The sequence below is a fragment of the Lampetra fluviatilis genome, chromosome 13, assembly GCF_964198595.1.
Source record: "Lampetra fluviatilis chromosome 13, kcLamFluv1.1, whole genome shotgun sequence".
NCBI classification, from domain to species: Eukaryota; Metazoa; Chordata; class Hyperoartia; order Petromyzontiformes; family Petromyzontidae; genus Lampetra; species Lampetra fluviatilis.
Window position 1 is genome coordinate 6637446 of NC_136287.1, and position 25049 is coordinate 6662494.

Below are 25049 nucleotides of genomic sequence, written 5' to 3' on the forward strand. Positions count from 1 at the left end.
TTTCATATTTGGATACCGTGCCTTCAGATACTTCAGATACACACCCATGCAAGCCAAGTATTTTTTTATTCAAATGTCCGTTCTGAAATGTTGGAAAGACCATGATGGTATTTAGTAAAGGTGTGAGGAACTTTTTTTGTAGCCAATAGCAGCGACTTGACTATATTTGTGACAAATGTCAAGTTTTGTAACGCTTGCGGCACATCTTGATGTGTGTGTGCTGTACAATGGCGCATTGTTGTTAACGGTGTCAGTACGCCCTCTTGTGGCTGAACTTGACAATCATTCATAACCCTTTCATGGCCCGGGAGCATTCATACATTGGGTTGCTGCCCTCAATGATTTCGCTTGGAAATTGCTCTCTTCCTGATTTATGACGATTGCTTGCGTTGCGATCGAAAGGTCGTGATCTATTATTTTTTTTTCTACCTACGTGACTTTACCGAGAGAACCAAAGAGTATGGATTCCTGCAGTCACGAAAGCTTAAAATCAACATTTAATCCATTATGAGTTATGGTACCATTGCATTTGCAAGTGCCTGCCCCAGTAAACATGGAACGTTAGACTGACAACATCGGGTCAACGGTTCCAACCACCACACATGCACGGCGATGGCCCAACTTCGGCATGTTGACTTGCCGGTGGAAATAACCTAACAACGCCTCTAGGTGGCGGTAGAGCCGCATTTTATAAATACTAGTCGGGGTCCTTTTTATTCCTTCGTTACCCGGTCACAGGAAATGACAACATTCAAGATATCCATGCAACACTGACGTGTCCGCGGTGCAGAATAAATCGTGTGCTGTGTTAGCGCGACACACCTGGGATTATTATAACAGCTCCAGGGCTGTGTTAAGATTTCCGTTCTCAGCGGGACTGTTATCGTCACTCGGCAATATCCCCGGGTTGATCTTAGTTGTTGCAATGCGGCGCAGCAGTGTCGACCAGAAGCAGGACAGGCGGACAGACACAATTAACGGTGACGCCCATCGTTTGACCGGCGGAGATGATGGTTGTCATGAGGCCACGGCCGCCACCACCACGACGACGGAGACAAAAGGAGGAGTGAGGCGGAGGGTATGCCCTGCAGGGCAGCCAGAGGATCGGCCTCCTCCAGCAGGGGCATCGGGAGCAACAAAGCCATCGGCGGGGGCAGGAGCAGAGGTCAAAATCATGGAGGGGAAGGGCGCAGGAGGAGGGAGGGTATGCCCTGCAGGGCAGCCAGAGGATCGGCCTCCTCCAGCAGGGGCATCGGGAGCAACAAAGCCATCGGCGGGGGCAGGAGCAGAGGTCAAAATCATGGAGGGGAAGGGCGCAGGAGGAGGGAGGGCATGCCCTGCAGGGCAGCCAAAGGATCGGCCTCCTCCAGAGAGGACTGCCAGCCCCGCAGGGACATCGGGAGCAGCAACAGCGACGTCAGCGAGGGCAGGAGCCGTGGCTAAGAAAAAGCCGGAAGCATTGAAGGTCGTATCGCGAAGAGGTGCTGCCTGATGGAATGTGCCTTGATCTCTAGTGCATGACAATACATGGCCTGCTTCAATGGCACATTGTGTTGGGTTTTTTTCCCCCTCCACGTGGTGGTTGCAGTAATTATTGTGATGCATTCCGGGCTGAGGACGTAATATCTCACGGAATAATTTCCAGGGTCCTCCGAACCCCTGGCAGATACTTTTTTGGCAGCGGTTTCTGGAGCTCAGCCCCAGACAGCTCTGGCTGAAATGTATTCCTGGAAGCATGTGGGTTTGGAACCTTGGATAATGCTTTTCCGTGAAGCAGTGTTTGTGTATGTCACAAGAAGCCTCTTTTCAGTGGTGGTAATTTTTGTAACTTTTTGGGAGGTTCGTCTTATGGGAAATCACTGCGTATAATTTGCGACAAATTAAACACTTTGAAATTGCGTTACCAAATGAAGGTGCACCCAGTGGGAACCTAATGCTATATTTGGGGGGGGGGGGGGTTACGCTTGTGCAAAGCTTTTCAAGGGTAATTGTCAGTGGAACTTGTGGATCTTCAATGAACGTGGTTTGGGATAATTTCACTCTAACTTGCAATGTATTAATTGCTAACGCAGCGCTTGTCAAATAGCTGCCATTTTAATTGGTGACGTGTCATGATTTTAATTGTATTAATTAGTGTTGAGTACAAATTGCTCCCTCCGTAAAAAAATCGCTGCCAGAGAGTATTTGTAGAAAAGGACACATGGTTCTTCATTGTGTCGAACCCATCAGAATAAAAAAAAACAAGGCCCTCTTTGTGAGAAAGCTACACACTGCCTAATGGGGACATTCCACGAAGAATACAAATTGCTCAATTATCTACAAATTATTAAACAATTCACTGCTGAATGAAGGTCTCTGCTTACCTTTTTGTCACGGGGGTTGTTTGACCTTACTTCATTAGCTGGTCAATACGGAGGGGCAGGGGTCCAAGACCAGTTTGGATATCACTCACCTCTCATGTTAGCCATGGGCCGGACGAGGGCCGGCAGGTTCAACAGTGCAGTGCACTAACCACTGCGGCACCACTCTCCACCACAAAATGATCCACAAATAGAGTGACATTATTGAAAATAAAACACGTGCACAAAGTTAATATTTTTCAACGTTAGCGTGTGTGGCTGTTGCAAAGGTTCATCGTTTGAATCCAGCGCCTGCCATGATTCTCGCTGCGGGCGTCCCGACCCCAACAATATGCTCCATCCGTTTCACGGTGGACCTCAAAAGATCCTCCGTTGTCATTTGCAAGAGTAGGCCATCGTGTGCCCGCGTCAGGGTCCGAATTTGGAAACTTTTAAAACTGAAATTTACCTCAGAGGAATTACAACATAAGCAATCATGGCCCTCCCTACTGGCAAAAGTGTTCATTTGCAGACCGGCTGCTGGGCCAGCTTGTACCCACACGGACAGCTGTTGAGATTTTACGTGAATCACTGCGAGACGACCTGGCATAAATGAGAGCGCTCTCTCCAAAACAAATTATCATTTATTTGTATTCGATTACTTTTACCTGCATGCCCATGAGCCTATGACCATGACACCAGGAATGTTCTTGATTTTGTCAGATCTCTGAAGCTAAGCAGGCTGGAGCCTGGATAGTGCTTTAATGTGTGACCACCACAGGCTGACATGGGCCACAGGCCTACGACGTGGGCAGCAAAACAAAATCCATTGTACCGTGTGTACTTCTATGCTTCCACATGTACTCTGCCCGCCTTCACCAACCCACGTTGACGAGCATGGTGAGTGTGGTCATTTGACCCCATTGGCATGTACGGCATGGGCAGGCTCTCATTCACCAGTGGACTGACGAAAGGGCCTGTACGTTGTATATTTTCGCTACAGCGTGCTCTCTCGCGTGTGTCGCAGGCTACACTGGCAGAGCTGTGATCCCTGCACAGAAAAAGGAAATCGTATCTGTCGCCAAGGCCATGCATCAGGAAAACTTCGCGGCCAAAGTGAAAGAGCTCTTCGACCCAGAGAGGGAAGCCACCCTGCAGGCTCTCAAGACAGGTGTGACAAGCACAACACATCAATTATCAACACAAATCAAGCATGCAACGCAGAGCCCAACATGGCGAGTTTAAGTTAACGGGCCATGATGAATCGTCTGTGCGACTACGTGGTGGGCAGCTGATGGCAGTACAGCAACAATCGTTCTTGTACTCCCACTCCTATGATTCCCACCTTCACCCACCTGTTCTGACCAGAGTAGTAAAGCATAGCCAAATAGCTCCCATGACCCGCTCGGCCCTGAAGGTCCTCATCCAGCAGTGGATTGACAAAGAGCCTGTACATGTACGATTGATCATCTGAGGTGCAAGATTGTCATTTACTTATCCAGAGGAGTTCACAAACCAAGCTGCTGCACTGTGATCTCCTGCACATATTGCAGGCCAGTGGGTTTGGGAATTTCACAAAGATGCACATTTCACCAACCCTCATTTTCAACATGCAAGATTACACGTGTGCACCGTTTATTAGAATAAACATGAACTCAACATTTCCAGAAGATAATACTCAACATATGGCGAAGGTCCAATGTAAAGTAGAGGTGCAGCCCTGCAATTACCTGCTCATGCTACTACTGGCAAAAGGGCCTCCACCAGAGGAAGGCGAAAGATAGAGTCCCTCTAGAGGGTGTTTGGCTTACTCTTCCACATTGTCCACACTCCTTTGAAGGAAGAGTTACACTTACCCACATTCACCCCACTACACACGACTGGCTGATCGACTAACCCATTTAACTTCGAGGTGTGTTACAACAAAAATATCCAAAGTTCCCCCATTGTATAGGCTACTTGTCTAAGCATTGGCGTGTGCGTGGGGGCAGGCGTGTACGTGGGCTGGCGCTGCCCAGAGTTCACGTGGGACTGCATCCGTGTGGGAGAATCGTGCCGCTGCTTCTGCGGGCACCTTCTCGCCAATCACCACAGCTACACGGGTGAAGACGTGTTTGCCACCGCCAAAACCGCATATTCACCGAGCAACTCGGGTCTGAAGCGAAGGTCTTTACTGTCACTTTAAAAAAAACATGGGATCCTGGTTTTGTTAGTTTTATCGCATAACCGTGAAAATTTTACATATGATGTAGAGTAGCATCTCTCAACCTCCAGTCCTCCATAATTGTCAATCTTTTCTGATCGTGCGCGAATGACGCCACTGACTGCAACACTGCTTGCGCCTGATGGTCGGGTAATCACGGAAAGCTGTACTGCCGTAGAGATTCGCAAGGTCTGGAGTTGGGAAACACCGACGTGGACAGCATATGCAATTGCCGAGGAATTGATACCATCTCCACACGTGCCGTGCGCAGGTCAGAGTGTACACGTGCCATGTGCCAAACCGGGATGCGGGTGCCGTGCATTTGCTTTCATCCCTTCCCGGCCGGAGGAGGTGGGAGAGTTCTGGCTGCGAAAGCGTCCTGGCTTCGAGCCGAAGAACTGGCGCGCCAAGTGTCGCTGCAAACATAGCCACGACGCACACGTTCCCAGAGGCAGCCTCTCTTGCAAGACCAAAGGTGAGTTTGGCCTGGACCTTGCTTTAGAGCGGTAGTTCCGAATGTTTCTACACCTACAGTACCATTGTCATCCTTTGGAAAAAAATGAAAGAGATTCATCACAGACCACCATATACACAATAACATATTTTTCTAAATAATACCAAAAAAACCTTAATTGGGGTAACGAATCAGCGGACCACTTCCTCCCATGCCCTTGCAAACCACCAGTGGTCTGTAGACCACAGGTTTGAGAGGTGGGGGGGTACCACTTTGTTAGAGCAAGACACCAACAAAAACTTGGCAACACAACTCCTCATACTGCAGACAATCGAGTGACCCGATTGTGTCGCCAGGTTGCAGCTGCCCGCGTTTTGAGTCGAGTTTTCTGTGCGCGGCGTGCGACCGTCGCTGGGAGCAGCACGAGACATTCTTCGACACGGAAAAGAGCAGACGTGAGGCTGGCCTACCCGTCGGTGAGCACAGCTGTGGGCCTCGGCACCTTTAACATCCGCAGTCTTAAAACGCACTCTGTGGACACTTTACTAAAACCCTCCCGCATGTGTCATTGCACTCGCAGGCATTCAAGTTACATATAAATGAAGATAAAGCACATGCTACTCTATCTTAATACAATAAAGGGTTAATTTTACGTCTTTTTTTAGACATCATCAGCCATGATCAATCCCCTGCCGGATGAGGGCCTTCCCAAGCCATTCCCATCTCTCACTGTCTTGCACCTGCGCATGAGCTGATTTCATTGCCCCATCTCTGTGGTAGATATTCTCTCAGGCATGTTCCCTCTTTTGGTGGACACTCGGTAGTTAGTCTTAACCACCGGCCACCATCCCTTCCAGCGAAGTATCTTGCCCATATCCACTTACTTTTCGCAACAGTTAATTTGATGTATTTATTCTAGATTTGAAGTTTGTATCTAACCTGAGTGATGTATCTAACTTGAGTGTGTGCTCAATGTCGTGTGTCCCTCTTTCCATGCTGCAGTATAATGCATGCATGCATCTCTCCTTGCTTATTTGCGTTTTTGGCTTTTGTGCCCATTTTCTTTGCGAGTTCAACGTTTGTGACCCAGGTAATATAAACCGATAACAACATTGATATATATATGCACGTTCTTTCGTCAAACCATAATGACACAATGCCCTTCGCACTTCCACAGGTGAGGCGTACTTGCCGTTCGCGGAGATCCCGAAGCTCAGAAACGCTGTGCTGACAGGCAGCGAGGAGGACGACACGGGATACATGGCCCTCAGGGAAGGGGGCCTCGCTGCACTGCCACCAAGCCAGCCAGCGGAAGACGGCGTGGCCAGCGGCACGAAGGCATCTGGCTTTCGGCCGGTGTATGACTAAACGTGCTGCTACAGTTTCCATAAAACTACGTTGCCCGTTTATTTCAATGTCGTATTCATGAAACTCTTTAAATGTACAAACCCAACCTTCTCACGCCTCATGTTCACTGTGAACTGCCATAATATGCATATATATGCGACTGCTATAAGATTATGCTAAGGACGCTGCGGTGGTGTTACGGTTAGCACACTTGACTTGTAATTCAGAGGTCACCGATTTAATTCGATCTCCCGGCGTGGTATTTGAAACGGTGCAAATTTATCAAATCCCCCCACCCCCCACCTCTTTTCGCCCTGCAGTATGAATGTGTACGGCGTGGTTAGTCGATCGGCAGGATGCATATGGTCGGGTACAGTGTTGGTACCCCCACCTTTTCCAGGATGTCTGGCCAAAATATCCTCCAGTGGAGGCTCTTCACACAGCAGTGGAATGAGCAAGCAATTATCGCAAGGCTGGAGCTTTACCTTTTTTATGAAATTACATGAAAGAATGTCACATTAGGGGGGGGGGGTGGTGATTTTACTCCTAAAATTACAGAAAACATTAACATTTGCTTTCCATAAATCCAGCATATACAAGTTTAAGCAACTGATGTGTGTATTTATTCATCTCAGTCATGTGTGTATCATACTGAGCAGAAATCAAAAGAATAAATACATAAAACATGAAGCATCGTTTTAATTGCAATGTACAGGAATGCATCGCCTCATTAACATCTATGACAATCGCAAAGCTGCCCGAATCTTGCAAGTTCAAGGGCAGATGCACCAACACGCCCATTTCGTGTCTACTAGAGCACTGTTCCCACAGTATTGCCAGGGAAGTTAGAGGGTCAATCCACTCCTCGATGAGGGCATCGTCACACTATGCAAGTTATGGGGATTATTTCACCATATGCTGATCAGTACTGGCAGGTAAAGGCATGGAGCATAATACCGTATAATGGCTTTTGACGCAATGCCCTCTTGTTGCACCTTGACACATTTCAGATGGCTGCAACAATACATTGGTCATCCTCGTTCAGGATAAGAGTTTTTTTAAAGATATATATGGGTATCGCAAGGTCAATCATAGATTGAGAACACCTCGTATCTAACAGGAAAGATGTGTTTTGCTCAATTGTAACCATGCGTGTTGGGCAGTCTTGTGTCTGTATGGTCCGTCGACTGCACCACGGCATACACCCATTGTGCACAAATGCGAGAAAGTATATTGTGCGGTTCGTCATCAATTCCCTACTATTTTTGACAATTCACGGTGCTCAGTGTTTTGGCTATTCACAAAAGAGGTTTTCATCTTCTTGGTTCTTTCGGTAAAGTCACGTAGAAGGAAAATAATAAAATAATAAAAATAAAACAATTTAATAATTCTCACGACGTTCGGCCACAACCCAAGCAGCCGTCTTCAGGTGGAGACCTGTTGTGGCCGAAACGTCGTGAGAATTATTTTATTATGTTTTATTTTTATTATTTTATTATTTTCCTTCTACGTTACTTTACCAAAAGAACCAAGAAGATGAATCCCTGCAGTCACGAAAGCTTTAAATCGAAATTTAGAGGTTTTCATGTTAAGAAGGCTATTCTATGTCAATTATTCCCCATGTATATACGACAGACTGACTTGTTAGAACTCTATTGGTGAAAGAGCATATTTTGATAATGATTATGTTTTTACCTAGATATTAGGTCACATGCCCTATATAACTCGTCATCAATAACATCAGTCACCATGGACTTCCGCTCAGAATGAGCCCTGATTCGACTGTAATTGTGACATTTACTCAAGCAAGGGTTGTGGGCTGACAGACATGTGACGTTGCCTCTACACAATATAATCAAACGATACACATTGATCATCTCTACGCAACCAGATGACATCACACTGAAAAAAAAATGAACTAAACAAACCAGATTGAAATATTCATGGTTTCATGAAGTTAACACTCATGGCTGAGCAATAAAACTCAACGACAAATGAAAGATGCAGAAGCTAAGCAGGGCTTTGGGCCTGGACAGTGCTTGGATTGATAACCACAAAGCGTTAAAGAACAGGTGTTGTAGACGGTGTGAATTTCAGTAACACCCCGCCCTTTACCAAAATTAATTTGATTCTAATTTACGCAATGACCAGCGTGAAGTATGGTCAAATTATATTCCTTAGAGCACGAAAGGCGTGAGGAAGCTCTCATTCAGCAGTGGAATGACAAAGTGCTCGACACACCGCACGGGTGTTAGGCTTAATGAAATGTAACGTGTGTTTAACAATGGCAATAAAAAAGGAGGGGTGACGTTCAAGCGAATATTTTCTTCAGGTAATACAGGACCGTACACACAACCTGATCTACACACTGCAAATGAAATAGAGTGCACACGCTTACGTTCGAACACATTCAACCATTACAATAAACAGGCCGGGACTACATTCACTCAAACGCCTTCTGCACACACACTACCAAATGCACAAAGAGTCCCTGCTCCGGCATTAACGCTCAGAGGCGGTGGTAAAAAAAATATACACGTTCCGCATGCGACAGTACAGCAGAGCTGTGCATAACAACGCCTCTAACACACCCACCCACCCGCTATAGTAAGGACTAACAACACATAGGACAGCTCCAATACATCTCCGATTTGCACGGTTGGCTACGTACGGTGCGAAATAAGTTCGGCATGCAATGCATTCGATTCAGTCCATAATGGTTTTAAACTCTTTCTTACAGCCCTCGGCCGAAGATGGATAGCTCCACATCCCTACAACAGAGCCTCGGTGGAAATTCCACATTCCTACGACAAGAGACTACCAATCCCCCCCCCCCCCCACACACACACACGCGCCCGAATAAGACATTCTATGACAATCAACAATCGTCGTGCAGATCGTCGCCACAGGCGTGACACGCGCGTTCGAGTTACGCGCATGGCGATGGGTTTTGTTGGTGCATGTCACAACACCATCTCCTAGGTGCCAGCGTCCCGCCTTCCAGCGGGGCAGTGCCTGGTTTAGCGGTCGCCATCTCGGGGAGGGCTTTTCCCGCAAAGAGTGAGGGAGTAGCGAACGAAAGCACAAGTCGAGGTGGCTTAAATAGCGGCATCGCCAACGGGCAAACACCACAGGCGGCGTTCACGGCAGAGGACGAAGCGGTAAGGTTGGCACGCGGTGCCCCACACGGGCAATCTGGCCGGTCTCATCGAGGGTGGCTCTTCACAGTTGTATCCGTGCGGTGAGTTTGCGAGTTGTGTGTGTGCGCGTGTCTGTGTCGTTATACGTATATTCTTTCCTTTATAGTTTATTTTTTTTGGTTTGTTGTTTCAAATTGTATTTTCAAGCGAGAAGGTGAAATGGACCAAGACGTTTTTCCTCCCAAGATCAGCTCGCTGCTGATGACCGCAGAGCCGCACTACATCCCCGGGTGAGTGACACGGGGGGCTAAAGCTTCGCGACGTGTATGCATCACATTCATCACGCACGCACCGTATTCTACGGATTATAAGACGCACTTTTACTCTCATTATAAGACATCTTGCAATCCGTAAATTACGATCAAAGCATAGCTCCGTGCTGCTGATGAGAATTCGTGAGATCGAAACCCGTTCGAGGGTTTGCCTGCTGAAACAAACGCTGCTGGGTAACTTTGCTCGTTCCGGCTCTCGGGATGACGGAGTCACTGGAGTCGGAATTATTCACGGCACTGTCTACTGCTAGCTGAGAGACCATACTTCACCAGACTGGTCAGTACGGTCTGGTTGAAGCGAGGGGCAGGAGGGCATGACGGACTCGGATATCACAGACCACAATGTACCCACGCAATGCGCACCATTGTGAGATAGCATTGGAGATCCACGTCACGCTGCCAATGCAAGCCTCTAAAACTCGTGTGACGCCTAAGCAACGAACAAGTAACTCCACTATTTAGAGCCCTATTGGTCTATTCAGTGCTTATGTATGTTTGTGTGTGTGTTGGGGAGCGGTTGCGTAGTCGTGTTAATGCACAGTGCTACGAATCAAGCCACCCGAATTGGATTATCGGCCATGGCTGACAGCGGTGGGGAGTGATATCCGAACCCGTCTTGGGCCCTCCCCTCCGTCGACTTAGCCTCGAGTGAGTTTTCCTGGCGGCACGGTGTGTAACAAATCATCGCTGGGGAGACAAAGACAGCCTTGTGCGATGCTGCCCACGAACACCCGCTCCTGTGCGCCGTGCAGAAACCGTGGCGCCCTTAATAGGTGCTCGCTAACAATTCTTACCCCAACAGTGTGTTAAGGGCTACGGGGGGTGGGTGGGGGTCTCTTTGTGTGTGTGTGAACTTGCTCAAGCAAAGACCCCCGCAAAGAGCTGGGCGTGTGCGGACTGCCATTGTGTACGTGTCTCTATAGCGACTGGAGTTAAGAAGGGGGTAGTGACGACTTCCACTGAGTGCTATTGGCAACACGGTAACGGGGTCACACACACACACGGCAACCTGGGAATAGTGTACACGTTCACCGGTCAATATACGCCTTACGAGTAATAATAATTCACATTTATAATACGCATTCCATCCTAGTGTCGCTGTTGTATAATTTTTTTCCAGGAAATTATACGATATGCATTGTAACGATATTGCAATGTTTTTACTAGTTGCTATTGTGTTTTGATGTACAGTACTTCCAGTACGAATAAAAAAAAATTAACCCGTAAAAACAAAGTTTTTCACTATAAATCCTTTATATGCGTGGCGGCTAGAGTCCTCTCGTCCTCTGGCTTGAGATGATTGCCACCTATGGGTCAGGTGATTGCCTGCCACCATTAAGCAATTGGTAATTAAATATCAAAAAAAATTCCTAAAAAGTGTAAAGTTATGGAAAAATAATTTCACGAAAATAAATTGTCACGCACAACGAGTCTGTGTGCAAAATGTCAGCTCGATTGGATCACGGGAAGTGGGTTAAAAAAACGACCGAAAGATTTCCACGGTCGTAAGCACGCAAGCAAGCAAGTGAACTTAATATAAAGGATTTAAAAATACTTAATGCCAGCCACGGTTCGCTCAAGTTGAGACCGAACATGGGATCTCTCTAATCATTGAAAACTTGACAATATTGGAACCCTTGCAACGCACATTCCATTAGCTATGCAAGACGTATTTACATTTCAAAGAAAGCCTCCCCGAAGTCCCAACAGAGTTGGGTGGTTTTTTTTTCTTCAGGGGGTGTCCTGCAATTGGTATATTTGGCCAAACCTACGAATTGTTTGCCTTGTGGCAAAATACGAGAGGAGATGGATAAACACAAACAGGCCTACCGTAAGGGTGAACACTTAAACGCTCCGCACAGATCGATTCAAGAATGAATAACACACAAGTGGCTCCCGTCTCATGGCCACCTCAGCAGGCCAACCCTCCTTACAGCAAATGCGATATTCCTGGGCAGTCCGAGTCAAGGAGTAACCGAGCTTAAACCCCGCTTGTTGCATTCCGAGATCCGACAACATCGCGCCAATATCAGGGAAGTGGGGTTCGGTCGTACGGATCCGTAAGGGTTATTTGTCTCTTTGTTAAGTAACAAAAAACGTAGGTGGGCTTCAGCACACAACATTCATTCGGCAGTATATTGAGCATGGCTGATGACATTCAGCGGTGAAATTGATCGTGGCTTGGAACTGATCAGGACCGATGAGAGATGAGAGAAGTGTTCCAAATAAAGTCCAGAATAGAGAACACGGCAGACTTTATTTGGACTATAATTGAGGTTTTTTTGGGGTTACATCGCGTAACTATATAAATGTGTCGTTAAAACCCGCCACCACCCGACACAGCCAACTAGTAAGGGTTGTCACGTAAACAGAACGTGCCAATTCGTCACTAGTACAGCACACCGGTGCGTTGGAGAGCCAGGCCACAACATTTACAATCTTAGTACGACGTTTCGCCAGTAATTACAACTGATGAAGCTGTAAATGTTGTGGCTTGGCTCTCCAACACACCGGTGTGCTGTACTCGTGACGAATTGGCATGTTCTGTTTACGTGACAACCCTTACTAGTTGGGTGTGTCGGGTGGTGGCGGGTTTTAACGATATATTCATATATCGATGCGATCTCACCCAAAAAAACCTCTCTTATGGATGATATTGGTAGCGAAAGCCTACGTGTTAAAAATAAAATTTTGACTATTTACAAAATAATCGGGCTTCATCCATTTGTGGATTGATCATGCCTGATGACATTCAGGAGTGGGTTGATCACGGCTTCAATTGATCACGGACGATGCTAGACTTTTGTGACAAGTCTGGGAAAAACATTCATTTTGGACTGTTTACAAAATAATCGGGCTTCATCCACTTGTGGATTGATCATGGCTGATGACATTCAGGAGTGGGTTGATCACGGCTTGAATTGATCACGGACGTTGATAGACTTTTGTGACAAGTCTGGGAAGACAGTAACATGTCTTTCCTTTCCTCTCGCCCCTGACTCCCCTCGTACGTAGTAACTTGGTACGAGCCGGCTCAGGTCACGGTGATTCCATTCGCCTCTCTGCCGATTCCACCAACAGGTACCGCGGCTACTGCCCCCAGTACAAGTACAACGTGGGCAGCACGTACGGGCAACAGACGGGCCAGCTTCTGCGCGACCCTGCCGTGGCTCACTCGGACAAGCTGGTGCTGCAGAGTGGGCGGCCGGTCCAACCGCGACCCCCACCGGGATCCCCTGGTCACCAGCGCATGTCGCAGAGACGCCCCGTGTCCGACGCTCAGAAACTGACAGCCAGCATGGTGCCCGGATACACGGGTGCGTCGTCGTCGTCATCATCATCACCATCATCTTATTCTTGGTCCTTTCGGGAAAGTCACGTAAACTCCTTTGTCAGGGCTCTCTCCTCCTCCCACCCAGCTTAAAATACCCTGCCAAGCTTAGCAGTGTGCATTAAGACGCTGTCTTTCCGACAGCTTTGTTTCTTCACCTGAGGACGGATGCTTGCGTTGTGGCCGAAACGTCGTGATAATTTAATTATATGATGTTTTATTTTCATTATTTTATTATTTCCCTTCTACGTGACTTTACCGAAAGAACCAAGAATATGAATCTCTGCGGTCACGAAAGCTTTAAATCACCATCATCTTGTTTTGCATTTCGCTCTGTCCATCTGTCTGCCTGGAGCACGGTTGGTTTAACGTACGGTGCGAAAGAAGTTCTACGTACGTGCATACATCTATCGACTCGTCAAGAAGAAAATATGCAATGTCAATGAAATTCTCGTATAAAGTTGTTTTAATATTAGTGGCTTATCCCATATAAAACATGACACGTTGATCAAAGCGTTGAAAACAGTATTGCAGTGCCGGATTAAGCAAGTGCGGGGCCTGTAGCATATGTTATAAAGGTGCCCTAAATAAATAAATAAACACGTTAATATTAAAACACAATATTTTTACTTGCTTAGTAAATTGTATTTTTCATTTGCTATACAGCCAGATAATACGACAAATCGCTAACCTTAAACACCCAGTCGTTTATAAAAGTTGAAGGCGGTATAGTACTATAGTAATAGAGCAACTGCAGAATCACTGAACCGGAATTGATAGCTTCAAAGCATTTAGCGCGGGGCCCTTGAAAGTGCGGGGCCCATAGCTACATACATATGTAGCTACTTTTGCTACTGGGATTATCCGGCACTGCAGCATTCATGGATAAGCCTTCGCAGCCAATGTGATGACGTCTCACGCCATTAGCCGTCATCTCGTTCGTTCTGCCGCTGAAAAGGAAACGGATTATTGCGAGTCAAATACTTTCGACGCCAAACATGTTGGAAAGGGTTGAGTGTTCAGTAATACTTCTATCTGTGGTCCTATTTCCCCTGGCCTCGTGCCGTGTTGTCGCGCTGTAGTCAAGGGGACTGGACCAGGACACGTGGGCACGTCAGTGTAACAAAGGTTACGGATTCAAATCCCACCCCCCTGAGATCAGATAGCATAGTGCTTCGTTGAAGCCAGCGTATCGCCATTGAGCAATACGAGCTTTAATGCAAGTACTCTCCGCTTCAATGTAATGAAGCTGCGCTACGAACATGGCGAACCCGGGTTCGATTCACGCTCACGGCCATACACCAAGTGACGATTAACTGAACCGGTCCTGGGCCTCCCCTAGGTCGACTCAGCCTCAAATGAGAACCCGGTGCGATGTGTAAACATCGCCACTAGGGAGACAAAGGCGGCCGGGCGTGGTGTTGGCCACCCACCCCCTTGTGTGCCGTGCCGGCCTTCATAGGTGCTCGCTAACAGCACTTGCCCCTACAGTCTGTTAAGGCTATAACGGGGGATCTTTGTTTTTGTCTTTGTATATTCACGTAAATTAATAACGAAACGCTGCGTGCATGCAGCCCGAATTAGACAGACCGCTGCCAGCGCTCGGTGCACACTGGGACAAACTTCCCCTCCACACTCAGCATGCCACCAACTCCCTGTGTCTCGCGTCCGCTTCTCCCTCAAGACCCAGCCACCTCTTCTCCCTGACCCATCCTTCCCTCCATCCCGAGGCACCAACCCCCGTGATTCCCGTACCCACTTACCTCCCCCCCCCATATCCCATCCCTATTTACCATATCACTATTTACCACATCACTATTGACCACATCACTATTGACCACATCACTTTTAGCTACCCTCATCGTACCACTCGTTACCCTTGTAAATACGGCCTTGGATAAAGGCGCTATTTATAAAGATATAAGATGAAGTTGTTTTGGGTTGGAGCTGTGGCTCAGTTCTTAGCCTACTGCGCCGCGCAACCCGGCGTCCCGAGTTCGATGCCCGAAACCGGCTCAGATCAGTGGCGAGGAAATTCCTCAAGCGGTCTTGGGCTCGTGCGTTCCCCAAACTCCCTTCACCCACCCGTGTGGCAAAGTATTGTCAAACAACTCCAACACCGAATGAAGGGGGAATGTGTTTCATCGTTCAATGGATGGACGAAGGTCTATTACATTTTTATAATAATTATGAGCTATTATAAGAATCATTAATTTTTTACCTTTACTCGAGGAATACGATAAGCTATAGAGTTATTTTTTTGCACAGATGCCCAGTAGGGGCGGGTCAGAAAGTTATACCAACAAACAACACAAAAACACGAGAGGAGTGCAAAGTACTTGATAGGAAAAGTGAGCAAATTACTAAAAATAAATATTGAACTAAACTAGTTTTTTTATTTTACCAGATAAAGCCGACTGAGCTATTATCTTATTTTTCAGAAGCGACCTGGGCACAAACGATAGCTCAACAAAGTGGCTAATCATGTGGAAATGTATAGCACCCAAATAATCTACATAGAGTCATCTAAACGCATGCTTGCAATTTGGCCTCGTTTCAGCTCCGTATAATAAATGTATCATTAGAATTCAGCCAAGTTTAACAATGCTGACATTTCAACACTAATCGACCACTAATGAGAGAGCTGGCGATGCCATTGCGCCTTATTTAAGCGCTTATCAGCTCAAAGCAACGCGCGCGCCTGTCTGGGTTGATTAGAGAGCAGCTTCCTATCCCTCCCTTGGCGCGGTGCTTGAGCCAGGCGGGTTCACCAGTCCTATCCACAGGACCCAAAGCGGAACAAATGAAACACTCAATGAATTCAACCTCATTTACGTCATTCGATGAGAGCACGTGGATCCAAACTGTCCCTTTTGCAAGATTAACCAGAGGCGTTGTGCTTGTGATTGATTTATCCGGAATAATTCTGTACATCCGGATGCTTAATTGTGAATGCGTGCTTTGCTTTTAAAAACTTTCACTCACAGAACTTGCCCTCTCCAGCCCTATGTAGGCTATGCGGGGGTTCTTGTCGCGTATGTGTTTTTATATAGCACGTCGTGAGTGCACAACATCAATTCCAGAAGGTTTAGAGAGAGGACATTTGAAATGTAGATAAGTATATTCTGATCACGGAGTGAAATTCGTAAACCACATTTATTGCAAAACATGGGGGGGAGGGGGGGGGGCAAAGATTTTTAACACTTTCGTTGATCGTTTATGAACATAAACACCCATGGAGATTTGCACCTGGGAAGTGCTACATTTGGAGCGTGCTGAATTGTTATATCACATCACATCTTCAATATGACTGGTACGTTTGGGACTGGCTTTGGAATTTCTCGAAGACACCAGTGTAACTATCAACCGCATCAGAACATCAACAGGACGATACGCGCATCTCGTTAAGAGGTTGAAAATGAAAGACAATGGCACAGTAGTGCGATTGTGGCCGTGCAACTCGAACTATGAACCTGAAAGTAAGCCACTGCTGTCTGCGCTCCTTCTGTGGAGGGATTGCAAAACTAGACGAACTCTCTCCTGAAGCCCTCTCGTGCGAGCAGACCTCGGCACTGGCATTCATCTCCTTAACATATTGCCATTCACAAGAACAGAATAGACGACAGTTGTTCAATTATACTGCGTACGTGTGTTGCTCCCTTTTTTAGGGTTCATCCCACGAGCCGAGTGCTTCTTCTCGCACACATACGCGGACACGTGTCGCGATGCGCTCCGTCTCTTCGAGAAGGAGCAGCGAGTGGCGACCAAGCGGCGCCTGCAGACAACGTCCCTCGACGGGGAGACCAGGTTCCGGGCTCGAACCTATGGCTCAGCGGGTGGCGGGGGTGGTGGTGGGATCGATGGTGGGTTCCACTCCAGGGGCAGTGTCGCTGAACGCAGAGGAGGCGATTCGCCGAGCGAGCACGTCACTTTCAAGGTGCAATGCATGTTGTCATCGGTTGTCTGGCTCGGTCGGTTCGTGTTAACGAGCCTGCCGTTGTGCCGATGAGACACAGAAGGTCGAAATGGGTGCAGAACTTTCTTGCTTAAACAAATGCTGCTTGATTATGGCATTGGTCTGGAAAGCCAATAGACTGATGGACTAAGACTTGCTTATTTATGTGTGGAGACAGAACGGAGTTCTGCTTAGGGCCCTATATATGCTGCCAATGTTGAGAACGCATAAGCCACTGGGTCAACAAAACTATCCGATGGGATGTCGCTCTTAAGTCTTAAATTAAATGCAAGCGGACCGTATTGTTTAACAATCGTCAGCCCTAAATCCATCTCAATATTGAATCCGTGTGCGGTATAATTTGAGCGCCTTATCTGCCTATCGCATTGAAATGGTTACATTCTGTAAATACGGTACCTGGGTATTTGCATACAACCGTTTGATAAAAAACGTAAAACTTTAATCGGGGTTTCTTGACAGATAGCTGCTTGTATGAAGTTGTTTTTTTTATTATAGGATTTGGTCCTATATTGCGTTTTGTTATGTTGTACTGTCCTGTACTGTCACAGGCATCCTTTGAAAAAGAGGCCATTTATCTCAGCGGGCTGTCACTTAGTTTTTTACGGACACTTACTATTAATGGGTGGAGTGGTGGGGCAGTGGTTAGCACACTACACTACGAAACTGGCCGAGTTAAATTCTTGATCACGAGTGATATTTAAACAGTTCCAAGTGTGTGTCCTGCTTCGCCCCCCTCCGCCTACTTCCTTCATCAACCCACTAACCAATATGGTGAAGTATAGTTAAACAACCCCCATGACCGACACAGCATGGGGAAGCAAGCATTCGTCCAGCAGTGACTAAAATGTGTTAATTAAATTGAATATAATGGAGTGTTAGATTTATGTAAAAATAACAATGAATCACAATGAATCACCCTTTTCCGGATGACGAACGCTTGTGTTGCAATCGAAACGTCGTAGTTTTTGTTATTTTATTTCAACCTATCTACGTGACTTTACCGAAAGACCCAAAGAATAATCACAAGGTCATTTTTTATTGAGCAATATTCAGTTTACATAGGTGTGCATAGAGCTGTAGAAATCCCTCTTTGTTTGGTGTCAATCATTCTGGTACAGCAAATGAATGGATATGCGTGGCATGGGAAGGTGAAGAGATTGTGTTTGCCCTGCCAGATGAAACACATCACAATGCAGACGACACACCCAGCAAGCCGTGAAGAAGCTCCAGGTGATCTTTACACATTAACACACGTGACTGACTCGACCGGCTGTGTGGCCCGGGCTGTGACTGTGTCAGATGCCGAGCCGTCCGCTGACGTGCCTGGCCAAGGAGGTGCCCCTGTACCGCTCGTCTCCCGCCCTCCGAGTCCTCAACTCCCCGTACAACATGGACAGTGACGACCCCTACAAGTGGTTCATGTCTGGTGCGTGTCGAGCGTCACGCAAGCACCGCCATCATCAATGACACTGTAATGTAATGATCGTGAATATTATAATCATCATTCGTGAACAATCGGCATCGTCTAATATCTTCACGATCCATCGTCGGTAGCACGTTTGCCGCTTGTTGCAGAGGTTGGCGGATTCAAAGCCAGCAGGCCGCCCTTGTTATTACTGTCGGAGTATTAATCATTAATGTGCATCGTCTGTTCACAGTGGACACTGAAGGTCCCCTATCGTCATTAAGAATTAGCAGACCATCCTGTGCTGGCTCCTAGGTCCAAATTTTCCAAATTCGAAAAATGACCTGCAAATTCGTAAATTTACACATAGCAATCATTGCCCCCTACTGGCAAACCAATACCTACCGCAAGCTGATGCTAAGTCACCTTGTGCTGCACAGGGACAGCTGCCAATGGGGGTGCCCTGAGAATTGTTTGACGTGAGATGTAAGGCGTTTTGAGTTTGAGGCATTCAAGTGCTATATAAATATAACGATTCTTCTTCTTATTATTATAATCACCGCTTCAACGATGGCAGCTCCATCATTGCGAGACGCGCACACCAGCCGCAACAACTCGTAAATGCCACGCCGCTGCCACGCTTTCTGCAGGATACACGGGCTACGTACCACGCGAGCGCTTCCTGATCGGGGCCGGGTACCCGGTCACGACGAACCGTGCGCTCCGAGAGTTCAGCTCCAAGCTGGACAGGACCAGCGCGTGGAGGGGCGGCACGATGGCGCCGCTGTCCCCCTGGAAGCCCGATCTCCTGGACGGGATGCGCCCGCACACCCACCACGAAAGCAAGGCGGTGGCAACCTTGACGGCGCTGCCTGGGCACCTCCCCGACATCGTGCAGCACAAGGGAGTGCAGCCACCCAGCAGGAATGTCATCTATGCCCCGGACATGGGCCTCATCCCCAACTACACGGGCTACGTCCCAGGTGCACAACGATTTGCTCGCACTGCTCCACTCCAGTCGCTCGCTTGACGGCGGTCGGTCGCCTGCTTATCGCACTTCTATCGTTACTGTTTTGGCTCATCCACACTCTGGTCAACCGCAGTAGTGCCGGTCAAAACACACTCTCCGTGCTTCTTTCCTCGCACTGCTCCACTTTGGAATTCCCTCCCACATTGTCGATTGTTCATTCTTCACCATAGAAGTTGAAGGCGAGGGGGGAGGTCCAGGACAGGTTCAGATATCATTGATGTTCGCCTCCACCGGCAATCAAACTCAGGGGCCCGAGTACCGAATGGATTGCGCATTTAGCGGCAGCAGCAGCATGTATCCTGTGTACTGTATATAATTTTTTTAAAGCCAATGTGATTTCCTACTCATACGAGCAGTGGTGGAAAATGCACATCCTTATGGTGGGGGGTGAGTCCATCTATAAGGCAACCACTGTTGACTTCCCCACAAAGTGGTACTCACTTTATCGACCCCGAGAGGGATGATGGGCTGAGGCAACCCTCAAATAGGAATTGAAGTCACAACCTTCCCATTGCGAGCTGCTCACTCTTCCACTGAGCCACCATGTCGATTGCACCACTTCTGCACCTGTCATAAGTAATGTTTAGTATTGTTGCATTATGCTTTGAATTAACATGGGGATGTTGATCTGGATTATAATTTTTTATTCTTGAACCCAAAGAACAGGAATCACAGAGGGAATACATTCCGCGTGTGCACAACATTCTCGGTCCAGCCGCAACCTCATGAGTAATTCTCCCCCAAATGGGGGCCGATTAAAGCTACCCAGGATTCAGGCGCTCTGGATTATTAACACGCTGTCTGTGATCTGTCCGTAGGATACAAGTTCCAGTATGGACACACGTACGGCCAACTGACTGAGGACGCACTCGGGATGAGCACCATGCAGAAGGAGATCCTTGCCAACTGAATCAAAGCAAGGGTACCGCGGGCCTAGACAGCCACCATTTTAACCAATGGTATTGTGCGCATGTGTGTGGCTTAAAATGCAATCAAAATGTTTCAGGGTTAGATTATAATAGCATTTGATATTGCATTTACTGCTGATGTTAGTCAGGGTTGTTTTTTTTTAATCTACGCTCACGCTGAAGAGATTTTGTTCTGATCTAAGACTAAGCCTGTACTTGTGAAAAAAATTAGGTTCCGGATGCAAAGATTTGATCCACACACGCAAACCTCAACTCATGCACGACCAAATGCAATTGTTAACAATACATAGTTTCCTATATTTTCTAGGTCACATTTTAATTACAAATTCAAACATGCACTTGGAAGAAAAACAGCAATACAAAACAACCGTCTTAATATCAAGACAAAGTGCCGTTTGCTTTTTTTTTTGCAAAACATATAATATGCTTCCTTTTACGGAAGTCCTGCAAATAAAACTTAAATGTTGGGCTCGTCGTGTCAAGAGTCTACTGTAGACACAGCCACCAATAAGATGTGAGCACACAGGAGATTACGCAGGTCGTGGTGGCCAGATGGTGAGGTGAAGCGCGCACACACATACACGTGCCAACCAACGACTGCACGACATATATCCATTCTCTTCAGTCGAGCTCAATTCTGCAAATCAGCCTCAACGATCCACCCGGGTACACAATATACAGGACCATGGTGGTGCCACACTTACAAACGGCACTGTTTTACATAGGAAGCACCGGCACTTGTCAGCTAGAAGTTTAACGGTTCACCTCTCCACACAATTTGATGATTTGTTGTGATTAGATGAAATAATACATTCTTTTCTTTTTTACTCTGCGGTTAATGTAGCAGCCACTGGTGGCTGCAGGGGCTCATGTGAACTAATTGCAACCTAATAAAACATATTTTCAGCCCTTTCTCAACTCACTGATGAAGGCTTTCCTGCTCCGTCACGATCATGGGAGGCTGTTTGACCATACTTCACCACGCTGACCAGCGTAGATTGGTGAAGGCGTCGGGAGCCCAAGATTGGTTCAGAGATCACACAACCCTGATGTTTATATTCTCAGGTTTTTTCGGTAAAGTCACGTAGGTAAAAACATTAAAATTAATGAAAGTAAAATAAAACAAAACAAAATAAAATTCACGACGTTTCGGAGGCAACACAAGTCTCCGTCATCAGGTGGGACCGTCACAGCCGAATTAGCTGCATCAAGCCGAATTAGCTGCATCACTTGATGCAGCTAATTCGGCTGTGACGGTCCCACCTGATGACGGAGACTTGTGTTGCCTCCGAAACGTCGTGAATTTTATTTTGTTTTGTTTTATTTTACTTTCATTAATTTTAATGTTTTTACCTACGTGACTTTACCGAAAAAACCTGAGAATATGAATCATTGCAGTCACGAAAGCTTCAAATCTAGAAACCCTGATGTTAGCCGTAGCCAAGAATGAACTCGAGTTGCCAGGTTCAGCGCGCGATACTACAAATCAAAAACTTTGATTCTTATGTATCGCGAGCTTAAAAATAAATATTCACCGATGTGTCGACTATCAGCCTTGCTTACTGCAGAACACGAAATTATAATTAAAACTCAGCGAAAGTTATTTACAGTCGTGCCAAAGAAGAATGAAAATGTCCAAGTCTAAATATATGTTTAAAATCACATTTTACAGCACCACGGTTCGTTTGTTGAAAATATAAACCACAGGCATTGTCAAGATTGCATTTAGGCTGCTTGTTTGCTGCAAGCTGTAAACACCAGCACCAGTTAGTATAAACACAAAGCCACGAGCAGTGTGGTAGTCATGGGAGTGAGGGACCTTAAAAGGCGACCAGATGAACGACCTGAAACAAATCAAACAGAGACGATTGAGCATTTAACACAACAAGCAACGCGGATGACGGCTACTTTTGGCTAAAATTTAGCAGGAATTATTGCAAATGTGAATAATTTGTGAATGTACCCATTCTCTTTGGTTTTTTCGGTAAAGTCACGTAGGTAAAAAATAAAATGTAATAAAATTAAAGAAATGAATACAACTAAATTGCTTTAATTTCGTTGTTAATTTAGTTGTTTTCATTTATTTTATTTTTCACCTACGTGACTTTACCAAAAAAAACAAAGCGTAAGAATCCTTGCAGTCACGAAAGCTTCAAATCTAGAATGTACCCATTAATAACTCAAACTTGTTTTGTTAAGGCTCCTTCAATACGTTTCTTAGTTAGCGCACTGCATAAAACTAAATAATATGGTAGGTTATATTTCAAAAATACAAACTGCATTCTCAGTAAAAAGTTGGTTATCGATTTAAAGATGAGAGTGATACGTGTTTTGCATCGCATTGCATACATCGGGTGTTGCTAACCTAAGTCGTTAAATTTAACTACAACATTCACCTGGCTAACACAACCATCTTAATACAATGGGACCTTGCACATGATGAGAGTTGGGCCTAGTGTGTATGCACGGCACAGTGCGGATGAGCATAAACATTCACATCATTCCACACACACACAAAGCTCAATGCCACTCAAGTGTAAGTGACATCCACTGCTGGATAAAGGCTTCCCCACACCATGTCCCCAAATGGGAGTTGAGTGAATGCTGGTCAGTGTGAGTTTGTTTCTGTGAGTGGCCCAGGACTGGTTTAGATATCGCTCGCCACTAAAGTAAGTCATGGCCAGGAATTTAACTCACCAGGTTCATAGCGTCGTGCGCTAAACAACTTGCACCACCAATCACTCCCGAATGGCAGTACAGGCTAGAACATAGCATGGGCCAGAATAGGTTACGAAGGAAAGAGGCATTTGGCAAGAGCAACTACAAAAGGCGTGCATAGAAAGGATCTCGCAAGTGGCTCTGCGATATTCGCATCCGCGGGCCACAATGACAAAAAGGTATATATTACGGACGCACGCACCCCAGCGCTGAATTACTGCACGATTTCGAGCACGTGCTGCACGGGATGGAAGACGATCGCACGGCCACTCACCCCGTCCGTCGGGGACCGCCTCCCCGCGGTGCCGCACGTTGAGCAGCGCGTGCCGCTGCAGCGGCGACAGCTGCTCCAGCTGCTCGTCCGTCACCGCCTCCGCCTGCGCCGCCGTGAAGTGCTGCAGGCTGCTCACCTCGAACACCACCTAGGGGAAGGAACGCAAAGGGCTGGGTGGCTCAGTGGAGGTTACTACTGGGGATGTTAGCAATGCATCGTGGCAGGTTATTTACGCACTGGTGTAGAAACATTCCTTGGAGGCGCACGCCAAGGTGCTTTTCCGCATCGACATTCAGTTGTAATTACGTCGCGGGATCATGAGAGATGATGCTTTGGGAAGTCTTCATCCAGCGGTGAATTGATCATGGCTGATGATGAGGAATAATGCATCTATTGTATTGATTACAATTATTATATCCTTGCGATGCATGCATCGAAACGTGCATGTGAGAATTGACCATTCACTATTTACACAAATTGTATACAAATTATGAGCCAATGTTAGATCGGGGGTGATAAAGTGGACAAAATTACAAATGAAACAATAAAAAAAATTGAATGGTTAAAAATAATCAACCCATTGGATCAAATTGCGACCTCGAATGGTGATAACCAAATTGCTGGGGGCGGGGAGGGGGTGAATCTTCGCGTGTCAGAGCACGGAGCTGCCACCACACAGAGCCTGGGATCAAATTCATGACACAACCCGTAATTAAACCTGAACTCTCAGCCCAGTCACCAATAACCTCACGAATAAACCATCATATTTAATTTGCTTTATCACTTAATTAACCTCACGAATAAATCATCATATTTAATTTGCTCTGTCACTTAGTTTGGCATATATGTAGGACTTCAAATGACACGAACCACGCGTTTAGTTGCGATGCGAGCGTGCAGCGGACAGTGGGGGCAACTGAGGACATACAGTTGTTGTTGCGCCAATTAAGGGGTGAGGTCATTAAGAGACGCCACAGGTGTTAAGGGTAACTGAGGACGCAGGCCGGTGATTGGTCGAGAGGGTGAGTGGTTGATGACTGGCGCCGGGGTGGCGACGATAACAGGATCACGTGAGGCTGGGGGCCTGGGGGCGAGTAGCGAAGCGGGGGATGATATAATTAATTGGGGCTGATTGGTTCGGGGATAAAGGCAGTGAGCATATGGAGATACGGGAGTCATTGTTAGTGTTGGAGTCGTAGTTTGAGTTAGTGTTGGAGTTGGTGCCTGGACAAGAATGTATAGTATAAGGTAGCAGTGGATAAGAGTGTATAGTATAAGGTAGCAGTGGATAAGAGCGTATAGTATAAGGTAGCAGTGGATATGAGTGTATAGTATAAGGTAGCAGTGGATAAGAGTGTATAGTATAAGGTAGCAGTGGACAAAGAGAATACAGTATACGGTAGCAGTGGATATAGAGAGTACGGACAGAGTAGCAAGGACGGAGCGAGTACAGCGTAGCGAAGCAGCGAAGTAACAGACCTTGGTGGAGAGAGAGAGAGAGAGCAAGCGAAGCAGCAGAGCGAGCGAACGGAGGGACATCGAGTGGGGCTGATGGAGAATTGTACATTGAA

The 25049-nt window shown here is 46.7% G+C and overlaps 2 protein-coding genes across 4 annotated transcripts; both read left to right on the plus strand.

The window, feature by feature from the left end:
* Nucleotides 1-690: 690 nt before the first annotated feature.
* On the plus strand, nt 691-7022 carry FAM221B (family with sequence similarity 221 member B). Its single transcript, XM_078862171.1, has 6 exons — nt 691-1481; nt 3367-3510; nt 4331-4441; nt 4814-5017; nt 5353-5472; nt 6174-7022. Exons 1-6 carry the CDS (start codon nt 926-928, stop codon nt 6362-6364), a joined length of 1326 nt encoding a protein of 441 aa, XP_078718297.1. The 5' UTR covers nt 691-925; the 3' UTR covers nt 6365-7022.
* A 2242-nt stretch (nt 7023-9264) lies between these two features.
* CIMIP2B (ciliary microtubule inner protein 2B) lies at nt 9265-20833 on the plus strand. Of its 3 annotated transcripts, none has more exons than XM_078861872.1 (7): nt 9265-9504; nt 9691-9773; nt 12897-13132; nt 16815-17083; nt 18422-18548; nt 19178-19510; nt 20376-20833. In XM_078861872.1, exons 1-7 carry the CDS (start codon nt 9304-9306, stop codon nt 20465-20467), a joined length of 1341 nt encoding a protein of 446 aa, XP_078717998.1. In that variant the 5' UTR covers nt 9265-9303; the 3' UTR covers nt 20468-20833. The 3 variants fall into 3 exon arrangements, with proteins under 3 accessions (XP_078717998.1, XP_078717999.1, XP_078718000.1); XM_078861873.1 differs by having other exon boundaries at nt 9423-9584; XM_078861874.1 differs by having other exon boundaries at nt 9452-9504; nt 9695-9773.
* Nucleotides 20834-25049: the final 4216 nt, after the last annotated feature.

Coding starts and splice junctions, on each gene's coding strand:
- FAM221B (XM_078862171.1), top strand. CDS start 926: ATGCGGCGCAGCAGTGTCGACCAGAAGCAGGACAGGCGGACAGACACA. Junction 1,482..3,366: donor GAAGGTCGTATCGCGAAGAG/GTGCTGCCTGAT, acceptor CGTGTGTCGCAG/GCTACACTGGCAGAGCTGTG. Junction 4,442..4,813: donor CAATCACCACAGCTACACGG/GTGAAGACGTGT, acceptor TGCCGTGCGCAG/GTCAGAGTGTACACGTGCCA.
- CIMIP2B (XM_078861872.1), top strand. CDS start 9,304: ATGTCACAACACCATCTCCTAGGTGCCAGCGTCCCGCCTTCCAGCGGG. Junction 9,774..12,896: donor GAGCCGCACTACATCCCCGG/GTGAGTGACACG, acceptor TTCCACCAACAG/GTACCGCGGCTACTGCCCCC. Junction 19,511..20,375: donor CTACACGGGCTACGTCCCAG/GTGCACAACGAT, acceptor ATCTGTCCGTAG/GATACAAGTTCCAGTATGGA.